General features: G+C 37.4%; 1 protein-coding gene across 1 annotated transcript; it reads left to right on the top strand.

The window, feature by feature from the left end:
• The first annotated feature begins 645 nt into the window (after positions 1-645).
• Positions 646-11,154, top strand: LOC132932009 (zinc finger protein Elbow-like). The gene is made up of 2 exons (XM_060998172.1): positions 646-1,058; positions 9,049-11,154. Exons 1-2 carry the CDS (start codon positions 999-1,001, stop codon positions 10,477-10,479), a joined length of 1,491 nt encoding a protein of 496 aa, XP_060854155.1. The 5' UTR covers positions 646-998; the 3' UTR covers positions 10,480-11,154.
• The last annotated feature ends 863 nt before the right edge of the window (positions 11,155-12,017 follow it).

Here is a 12,017-nt window from a genome sequence, read left to right as displayed (position 1 = left end):
AATCGATGTTGGTGTTCTCCGTTGAAAATGTAAAAGTAAATAATATTAACGTATATTGTATATTATTTACTCGTATAATATGAGTTAGAATTAGAATATGACTACTTATTTCTACATTAAAAATAAACATAATTACGGGTAAGCTATAATACACTTTGGCGTCCTACCATCGAACAGTTTCTTCGCTCAAATTTATTTCTCATTTTAATATATTCACCAAAGGTGTAATGTCGTGCAGCCCTTCGAACGGGCCTAAAGTAACACATTGCATATTAATTAAATGGTATTTGCAACGAGCCCGAAAATTCCCGGTTATTCCTACGGACTTACGCATCTGTCTAAACAACATTGAACACGAGATTTTGGTAGGTACATATTACACCTCTTTTGCGATTTTCTCGTCTCTCTTTCTCTCTCGTAACACCGTCTCAGCGTTACTATAGCACACCCACCACCCTCATAATATACACTATCAGATTTTGACTCCACCGCGGTTTATGTGGCGGTTGCGACGTTCGACGAAAATCGCGTGCGACCGTTCACGCGAACCGCATTCGTCCGCAAAGTGATTTGTTGCGCGCGCGCCCTCGCCGACGGTAGACGGAGCCACCGTCCGGTGACTGCTTTGCGGACGACGTTAGCGCGTCGTCAGACCGCCGCCGCACTCGTGCCACACCGAACTCAGCGGCAGTGCAACACCGAAGATCGTCAACGTTCGACGTCTGTCCGCGCAGTCGTTTGCCGTACGCCACAGTCGTTTCGCCGCGACCGTACTTTAATAATATTATTATTATTATTGTATAATATTCCAGTGTGTCTGTGCGATTCCACGCCCGTAATTTGTAATAAATTATTTCGGATTTTATATTTTTGCAAACATTGTTAACGAAAAACTTTTTTACTATTATAATTTCGACCGCGGGTGTTCCGTATTATTTTCATCCACCTAGTGTAACACGCTGAATCCCACACTATAGTGTGCATGTGCAGTGCGAACCATGATCATGAGTAACGAAAACCAATACCTGAGACCGGATTATTTAACTCCTCTACCGTCGGTAAGTGGAACATTATTTTGTTTTATTATTATTGCCATTTTTATGCCTATACCAAAAATTATTAGATTTTTTTTCAACGATTTTTTTATTGCATTAAAATTAAAATAAGATTAGTCCGAACCATTTAACTAAAATTGGAGATATTATTTAAATTATAAATATTCAAAACTTTATATGTGTTCAAATATCAAAGTATATTTTGCTCAACTATATAGCGGCTTAATTTTATTTTTAAAACGATTTAACTAAAAAAATATAAAGAATAAAAACAATTAAATCGTGTATGTAATTAAATACTGAATGCATCTAAAAAAAAATTTTTAGAATAGGAACCTTGAACTGTTTCATTAATGTCTGACCTGAACTTAACAAATTTATACATTTTTAGTGGCTTGTTGAAAATCAGTATACAATAGATCCGATCACAAGCCATAACGATTCTGATCTATTGTGTAACGCAAAAACAAAAATATATAAAATTAAAGTAAATCCCGTATTTTACTGATGAATTGTATTATTACACAACCAATCAAAAGGTTTTGCGTAGGTACACGGTTGAATAAATCTGAAGCGGAATTTTCTGTCGGAATTCGCGTTGGTGGTAATGCTAATACTATAATCTGCTTTATTATATTCTAGTTCGTCAAGTCAAAACTAAACTTTCGAAAACAGCGTAGTTTCGATAGCAATTATGACAAATATATTTTTGAGATTATTGCAAATGCGCATTATACAATGGCAACGATAATGTTTTCATTTAAACGACTTTAAAGCGACAAATCTCTTAGAATCTCTATCTATACACTATATAAAGCGATTGAGCATCCAAATCGGTTGATCGGAAAGCCATGAAAATAAAAGAAAAAGAAAAGGAGGACGTTAACCCCCTGCGGACACAACGACGATAATAATAACAATACGCATCGAGTTGGTTGTGCGTGGCAGGACGGGAGGGAAAATACCACCGCCGAAGCTATATCTAACTCTACACTTGATTTATTCCCGAAAACTCGCGTGCAATATTGATTCACCGTGTCACATAATAATAATAATAATATTATGTATAAAACAAAGCGCGTACACCAGGAGTGCGAAAGCTAAATAAATAAAAAAATTAAAAACCAATCCACGACTTTGCCATGAATTATTATTGTATAAACGTTATATATTTTAACATACAATAAATATTGTAGGATACGTCCTTATAATAGTATTATATAGTATAGGTACCTACACGTCGTCGAACGGCTCACGTCTTCGCCTAATATAATAATATAATATCGTCGCCGCGAGAAATTGTATTTGAGCGCCGGCGGCAAATCGATTACGCCACGGCCCGGGCGCGCGCGTGTGTGTTCGATAATGACACGCGGAGGGGAAGTGTATTTTTTTACCACCCCTGTCGTCAGTTCGTTAATGGTTTTCTACCCGCTCGTTGCAGAGAAGTGCTTGTCGTTGTCGTCGTTTTTGATGTCTACACACGCGCGCCTGCGCGCACTAGGCTTATTACAGGACTTTGACGTGTCGACGGGCGGCGGTAAACTCTGACGATCGACGGGAAAATGGTTAAGATGGTTAGGAGGAATGTCGAGGGGAAAACGATTTGAAACGAGAGGTGTGTACATCTATCAACCTATGTATATATATAATATATATATATTATTAGCTGCCGCGTGTATTATATTACAAGATAATATATTATATGAAATATAATAATTCTGACTGCCTATTTATCCAGTTCGTCGACGGGACTATCGCGACTGCATGAGCATTTATATGACTGCATCAATGACAGCGAATACGCGTACATCGTGCCATAATAATATATGTATTGATAGATATATTGTATAGGTATAATATTTTGGTCAGTGTATTAGGTGTGTATTCTTCCTTCCGATTAGTTCTAGGCGTGGTGGTGTAAAATGAAAATTGATGATATTACATTATAACAATATTATATTATTAATAATTGTAGAGACCAAGACAAAAATTTAAAAATAATCATTTTTTTTCGACCGGGTTTTGACTGGCATCGGCACAATAATTGTTGTCGGCGTTCATCAGTATTTGTCATCATAAAAATTTTTCCTATAAAACTAAACGTTAAAAAAAATGTTAACTAGGTGCGAATTCTATATTAACAAATCGCGTGTCGGAAAGGTCAAAATTGATGTTTGCTGGAGGTGCTATGTTCATACTTATCAATGTTATAATATAATAAAATATTATGAATACCGCGCTCGAATGTTGACGGTTTTAATTTTTTTTTCGCTGACTTAAAACTGCATTTTATTATTATTAGTTATAAGTTATTACCACAGATAAAGTAGTGTTTATGGATGGCGATGCGTGTCTAATGCCTGTACTCTGTACAATGATTTCACTATATATTCCGATTGATGCAGTCGCTCACGCTGACACGCTGTAACTTTAATTGGGAGCGGGTCTTTAAATTCATCTTGACACGGCGGCATAGGATTTATAACAGCGATACCTGCAATATTACTTTTATTGCACAGCTCAGATAACTAGTTTTCGGCGCGTTATTATTTTACGTTTTACACACTTAATTATAATATACAAAATATAATAGCCCGACTTTTATTCGTTACGATCCCGTGCCAGGAGTACTGAGGTACAAATTATTATAATGTATATACACTATAAACATGGCGACGAGTAATAGTTTATTCTAAAAGCATTCGCCCGAGTACATAATAATATATTATAGTGCCGATAAAATATTATTTACGACGTGTATATATCTGTTTCATCATTATAATATAATACGTCCGGCGAGCCGTAACACCGTGATGATCGGTCGTTCGAGACGGACTCACTGTAGGTACTCCTCGGAACGGGATGCATAAAACGTTATAATTTGTCGATATCATAATATTATGTATTATATTAACCGGACGTGCGCTAATTTATTGCACATCACTCGACACAAGCGTGTTTATTATGCACACCCGAGCATCGTAAGACACAGTTAGTCGTCTGCATATTATAATAAATGTTAGGTGTACACATGTGCATATATTATACACAAGCAAAAATAAACTCGATAAATGCCCGTAAGTCTAAATATTAAACATTTTATACTGCAGAAAAATACCGAGTGCATATCGAAATAAACCAATCACTTAACAATCGAATATTTTTTTAGATAGCAAGATGTATAATATAATATATAGCCTATGATATATTTATTATAATATAGGTTAGCATCGTGTTATTTAAAAATTCGAAATAAGCATACACAAATAAGGATAGGTTAGGTTATCTTTTTGTGCACGATAGTAATTTAATTTTTAATAACCGAGCTTTTGATTTTTTTATTCTATAATTTAACGGTGTACAGGTGCTGTAGCATATTATTGATGAGTATAGAAATATACCAATATAGAATGCTGTTTGCTTAGGTGACATTTATAGTTGTGTCTTAAATATTATTGGCCGACTGCGGGGTCGATTGGCCCTGAGAAAAAGGTTCAAAGCATGATACGCGTGACGCCCGCGCGAAGAAAATACCGTGTATACCCGTGGGTCGACTGAGAGAATTCATGCGCGTCGCCGACATATTTATCGTCGTGCGTTTCGATATTTTTTGTACATTGTACTATAATACGACAATAATGATAATAATATGACAATGCGTAAACTTGCCATCGACGGCCGGCCGACATATTTGAGTGAAGACCGTCACCATCATCTGTGCACCGGTCTTTAATATTATTGATTATTATCGTTATAATGTTATTAATCTCTTATTATTCGCTTCACTCCGATTTCCGACAATCGGTTAACCCGTCCGACTATTTTCGTACCGCGCGATTATTTGCGCAAAAACTATTTGCCATGCGCGCGCTAAACGAAATTAACAGAATAGTCTTCGGCAACGGACCACGACAACACTGCCGTAATGTATAATATTATATTCGGCTCGTCCGCGACACCGCCACCGAACAATACTACGCAGATAAGGTATTCGAAGTATTCGCCGTCCAGTACGACGTTCCGCGACGAGTCTATACCGATCGTTCCCCAAAATACACCAGCCCCACTATGTATGTGTGTGTGTGTGTAAATATAGAGTAAGAGACAGTGACGACGACCGATCGACAGAATCCTCTCAAAGTCTCAACGCGTTTTCGGTGTCTGTGTGTGTCGGTTGTACGAGATAAAATCGTGCACAACTGTATAGTGCCGCAAAGTAATCACGATGATATACATAATATTATAATATTATAATTCAAGTCGACTGGCCATTCCGGTACAACTAGTTGCAGCGATACCGGAAATATAATATAAGCTTTAAAATCGTGTCCCTAAATATATAAAGCTGAATAACTTCCTGCCGATGATACTTAACAAACCAACTATAGGCTATGATATTTTATTGTGTCGGCAATACACGTTGGAAAGCATAATTTGCATCACCGAGAGACATTGATAGAATAATAGGTACCTGCTACGAGAAAATTTCGCTACGTTTTTCTTTCTACCGGCTTCCGTCCACAATTAGCCAGTGGCACACACGGGAGGGAGGGTTAAGAGGACACCCGAGTTGTCTTCTTTCGTGAAAAAATATTTCTACTAAAAATATCCTCTCTTCTGACTATGGAGACTATATTAGTGGTGTGTAATTTCAGGAAAATTATTATTAGCATAACCTCCTCCGTAAAACAACCTATGTTGTACGCTACCACACTGTTATTCTCGCCGGGAAAACGTCACAGCCGCCCTCGTCACAATATATTTAAGTATATTGCACAACTCTGGTTCCACTGGTGTCAGACGTCTGGTTGTGATGATTTATTACAAAGGTACATCAGCCAGTCGTAATCGCCGTCGTCGTACCTATTCTTAATGTGTTATGGTTTAACGTATACCTTATACATAGATATGACAACGGCGGCGGCAGCGCAGAGAAAAATAGACATCGAACGAACGAAATTCCCTCGGAACGAGACGAACGAGTTAATTTACCGACGGCGTTATAATTTCTAAATATTTTAGTCGTATCCCGATGATATATTCTATCAACTATAAAAGTCCGTTCTATCGTCTCGCATCATAAAATATCTTGTTTTTTTAAACATTTTGCAACGATTCGAATGCACACACGTTATACACGCTTGACACGCTCACATATTATCACGTATTCACGACAAAACAATGCAACCATCTAAGCGACGGAAACTTGTCGACGAGGCCGGTGTATAAAATAATAGATATCTTGTATACCAACAGATAATATTAATATAATACCTATCTACTCCGATGTTACGATAGTTATATACGAGTATTATGCCTGTCATTCACAAACACATAAATAAAACACATTGTATGTAATGGTACGCATATACCACAATAAACTTCAATCAAAACATACGTATAATTATCAATGTGTCTTATCCGGCTGGAGTTTAATTTACACAAACAGTTAATAAACACCACGCATTTCGGCCTAATGAACAGTAATGATCTGAATTTTTTTTTTTTTGTACATCTATTATTGTAATATCTATGTAATTCTTATATCTATTTGTTCTTATCCATAATCGACTTCGCCTTGTCAGTCACCAAAGCACAAACCATATATCATACGGTTGTGCCATAGCACAGTTAGAAAAAGTCAAGAGTTATCTTATACTCTAATTTTATATTAAATTTTTAAAAAATAAAAAAAAATTGGCACTGTATAACATAGATACTGTCATATTTAAAACAGCGTTATTATTCTGTTTCTTGAATAGTTAGTACATTCATTGAATTTGAGTACTCTATGTAAATATTATTATTTTAATAAATGCAGTTTTCTGCTTCCACAAAAATTTTATCGTCTCGTCGAATGTGTATGAAAAACCAATGAAAATTTATCGGATCTCGGCTAATGGACAAATATTTAATATTTTTTATCTCGTAGCTCGTTCCACAAAATTTTCGTTTGTTTGAAATGTGCAAATGTTGTTTATATTAAAATTCCACGCGAAGTTCATTCCTTACATAATTGTATAAAATAATATATATATATATATCGTGCATTTAATATTAAATATTGATGAAAGAAATATTAATTATAAACAAATATTTAATTTTTATTTATAAAATATTTTAAAATAGTTCAACTGATATACATTATATAGGTAATTAACGCTAAAAATTGATAAATTAGTAATAATAATATGAGTCATTATAACTACAGTAATAATTAGAGATTCGAATACTTGAATATTTCCAAAATACAAAAATCATTCTTGAAATGACTGGGATTAGGGCCTCCCGGATTTTAATCCTATTCTTATATATATATATATATTAATATATTTAAACATTTAATAGGCCATACTAATTATTCATTAAGTACATAATACAATTATTAATTTTAATCTCTTATTATCGTATAATAATCATTACCTAGTCATTAACTCTTATAAATTACATAAAAGACAATTCAATTAGTAGAATAAAATACTTTTTTTTGATACTATATACGTCTATACGTTTACAAGTAGGTAAATATTACCAAATTCTAAATGTATTTCGCTTATAAACTATGTATATTATCAACAGCATTTGTTTTTCCTTAAATTTTACCCATGTGCACACTAAGATGGCTTATTAATATTATTATTGTCCGTGTCCTGTATAACAATACTCCGCGATCGCATTATAAATTGTTTGAAACCGTATTGGAAACTGCGTCCAACTATAATATGGCCGCGTTAATTGTTTTTCGTCTGAAGTACTGTTTACATGATTTCAACGTCTTCAACGCCGAAAACTTATCTTTGTCGTATAAACAATAAAAAAGTCTTTACTAAATGTGCCATAACGGGTGATAATACAATATCGGCAAGGTATACATCGTGTAAACGACGGGCACGTGACGCTAACCCATAACGGCATGGAGGTCGAACATGAGAACAAACTGAAAAACCACATATTAATATATTATAGAATCGTAAAATGAAACTATGGCCAAGAGGGGAGTAAAGAATAAAAAAAAATCAGTTTTCAATAATACGTGTGCAGTATACGTAGGTACGATGATTACTGTCGTGCATCGGGAGCTTGCAGATTTTTATGCGTATACACTATACACAAAACACAAACGTACGAGCATGTAAGGATTACATATTATTCTGTAGAATGCGTTTTGGGAATGATAATATTATGTGGTTTATTATTGAAATTTCCCGGCCTTATTATACCGCTGGGAAAACGATGTTATTGAAAACTAGAATACGCGTACAGTATTTTATGTATGTATTGCATTTTAGTCTAGTCATTGATACGTATATTATATATTTAATGGAGCAAATAATACATCATATAATATGATAATATTTATAGATCGTTACTAAATTATAATAAAAAAAAAAACAAATAAGAATAGTTTAAAAGGAAATCCATTGAGAATAATATAATTCAAAAACACCTTTTATAATGTTAGAATAATAACGCTTCGTTATAGTAAAAAGTAGAGTAAATACATTTTATTGGTTTTACAATAACGTGTACTTTTTTTGTTTTTTGTTTTTTGAATATAAATAAAAATCTAAAAAAAGGAGTACAGTTGTGTGGATTTGAAAATTGAACACGAACGTGAAAAAAAACAGCGAACTAACGTAAAAAAAAAATCATTCATTTTTAAGCTATAAACCAATCTACACTTATAAATTTTTTTTAAATAATATGCATATTTGAGTGTATTATACCATACAGAAGAAATCGTTTAGTTCGTAGTAGTAGTTATATATTGGTCAATGTGTACACAATTTTAAGTATTACAGCTGAATTTCACGTTTCTTGTATATCGTTGTGCACAAACCAACGCAATGCGCACTACGTAGTCCTTTTAATTTATCATCAAACGGGTCTACCGTGACCTTATCGGTTCCAAATATTCTCCAATAATACACTGCGAAAGTGTACTTTCCGTTAGCATTTTCAATAACGTATTATTGTTTTCTGATTTCAGTTGGACGCCAAGAACAGTCCACTGGCGCTGTTGGCGCAGACTTGCAGTCAGATCGGATCCGACGCACCGGCGCAGCAGAATGGCAAGACAAACTCGGACAAGATTGGCAACCACCACAAGAAAACGTCGTCGTCACTCTCTTCGACGTCATCGTCGTCTTCCGACCACGGAGGCGGTGGTGGCGGTGGCGGCCGGGACAAGCGTTCGCCGTCGCTTTCGTCGTCGTCGTCGTCCTGTTCGAACAGCGGTTCGCCGCCCGGCCGGACGTCGGTCGTCCACAACCACCTGCAGCCGACCCCCATCACCCCCGTCGCCACCACGGCCCGGTCGAGTTTCAAACCGTACGAATCGTGCGTTCTCCGACCGGCCGCCGAAGTGGCCGCGGCTGCAGCCGCTGCCGCCGCCGCCACCGCCAACGCCACGTCGATCAGCCTGGACGCGACCATAAGGAGAGCGACGCCCGTGGCCATCGGTGGCGCCGGTGACCGGTGCAGCAGCAAAGAGAGCGCTTCGAGTCGCAAGTCGCCGGCGGAAGACGCGGCCGCCGCGAGCAGAAAACACGGTGAACAATCGCACAACAAACATTCGTCGTCGTCGGCCGCATCGGTGGCCGCTCTGATGGCGGCCGCCGGTTACCCGTCGGCGCACCACCACCCACAGTTGTCCGCGCACCCGCATCACCATCACCACATGGCTGCGTTGGGCGGATCGCCCCTCATGAGCCCCTATTTCAGATCTGGCGCCGGCGCGCCGCCGCTGCCGTGCCGCGACCCGTACTGCGCGGGTTGCCAGCTGGCCGCTCACTTGGCCGCCGGCAAACAACCACCGCAGCAGGCGGCCACGTGCCCGGCCGGTTGCACGCAATGCGACGCCAGCCCGAAGACGGTGGCGGCCGCGGCCGCTGCCGCCGCAGCCGCTCACCACCATCACCAACAGTCCGCTGCTCACCACCAACACCAACAGCAGCACCAGCAGCAACACCACCACCATACGATGGCCGCGGCGTACGCACACGCCCAACTGGCCGCGCTGGCCGCGGCCGCCAGCCAATTGCCGTACGTGTGTTCGTGGATGGGCGCCGACCTGCCGTCGTACTGCGGCAAGCGGTTCGGCACGTCCGACGAGCTGCTCCAACACCTGCGCACGCACACCTCCGACCCCGCGGCCGCGCTGCCGCTGTTGCAGCGTTCGTACCCGACGCCGCCGCTCAGCCCGTCGGCCGCCGCGGCCGTCAGCCGGTACCACCCGTACGCGTCCGGCAAACATCACTCGCCGTACGGTTTCCCGTCCGGTTACCCGTCCTCGCCGCTGGCCATGCCGCCACATCCGGGCCTGTTGCCGCCGTACTTCCCGGCCGTCGCCTACTCGCCGTACGCCGCCGCCGCCGCAGCCGCTGCCGCCCCGCGACTGGGAACGTCGCCGCACACATAACTCTGCCGCCGCGGAAAGTCTTAACGATTTGTTTAATGTATTATTATTATTATTATTATTACGATCGTCGTACCGCTGTTAGTCGCGATGAGTGTTGTTAGCTGATGATTAGCGAAATTTGTTTTATTATTTTTATTTACGTTTATCTCTATAATAATATGTATACAATACACAATATATACTATTATTGTCATATACAACAATAATAACCGAGTACATTATTATATACATACACCAGCTATTATTAACGCTGCTTTTTTATTATTATTATTATTATTATTACGTTCTATAGGTACGCGTTATAATTTTTATTTCATCTGAACGACAAAAAAAAATAATTTACTAAAATGTCATATAGTTGATCCGCTTTTTATCTTTATTGGTTTAATAATAAGTTATTGCGTATAGGAACCTATATATATTATATATATTTTTATTTTGTTATCGACTACGTTACCTTGTTTTTATTTATTTATTTTTTTTTTTTGTTATTCGGTTTTATTATTTCATATTATTATTAATGTCAGAATTTAAAAAATATGTATTTATATGTTTTATATAAATATATATATACATATTCGATTCGTATATAATATTATAATATAAAATATGTAGTAATAACATAAATTATATATATTATGAATTTATTGTAAAAATATTGAACTATGTAACTGTATATTATATACATCACCCGATTTCATATTATATATTGTTGAATATAATAATATAATATATAAATATATATAATATTTCTGTTACTCTTTTGTTCGTTCCTGGCTATTTGACGCGAATAAGTGTCGTTATACAATGACTATATATTGAATATTAATAACAATCTATGACAATATGCGTACCATCACTGTGTTTAAATCGTGATGGTGATGTACTGCAATGTCTGGTCGACCAAAAGCAGATTATTATTATTATTATTACTTTTGTTGTTATTGTATTGGACTGAAAATAAAACGGTTTTGGTCTTAAGCAAACAGTGTGAGGGGCGCAAAGTTGACATGCATATAATATACTCGGAAATGATCGACCGCGTTTCCGTGTATTATCCCGGACTACGACAAGCTGGCTGAACAATAATTCGACCACTAATTTCCACAATAACACTATTATTTAGTGCTCAATGAGTGCTGTTCGTCGGTGATATTTTGTGATTATTTACTAACGTCAGAAAAAGAACTTTCACTCCGAGGTATTGATCTTATAATTAATAGTGTGTAATAAATTATATGTTTTACAGAGATATTGCGTCAATATTTTTGTTTTTATACATGATTAACGATGATATACACACACACACACTGTTGCGAAATTGCAGTATAATTGTTAATAAAATGTAATTATAGGTATATATTTTCAATAAATATACCGTATACTTTTAAAATTGATATAACTTTATCCGATTGATTACAATTCGATATAGGCCCATCAAGTATATATTTTAAAAATTGTGGGTCCAATAATATTATGTTAAAAAAATACAATTCCTATGGTTTTTTAAGAGTTATCTACCAAAGGCTAACAGCCCA

The sequence above is a fragment of the Rhopalosiphum padi genome, chromosome 1 (genome assembly GCF_020882245.1).
Source record: "Rhopalosiphum padi isolate XX-2018 chromosome 1, ASM2088224v1, whole genome shotgun sequence".
NCBI classification, from domain to species: domain Eukaryota; kingdom Metazoa; phylum Arthropoda; class Insecta; order Hemiptera; family Aphididae; genus Rhopalosiphum; species Rhopalosiphum padi.
Note: the sequence above shows the minus strand (reverse complement) of the source record. Positions and strands in the feature narration are given on the sequence as shown.

What these genes read in the sequence shown, in the direction of transcription:
- LOC132932009 (XM_060998172.1), top strand. Translation starts at nt 999, where the DNA reads ATGATCATGAGTAACGAAAACCAATACCTGAGACCGGATTATTTAACT. An exon ending in ATTTAACTCCTCTACCGTCG is followed by an intron (nt 1,059 to 9,048) that starts GTAAGTGGAACA and finishes TTCTGATTTCAG; the next exon opens with TTGGACGCCAAGAACAGTCC.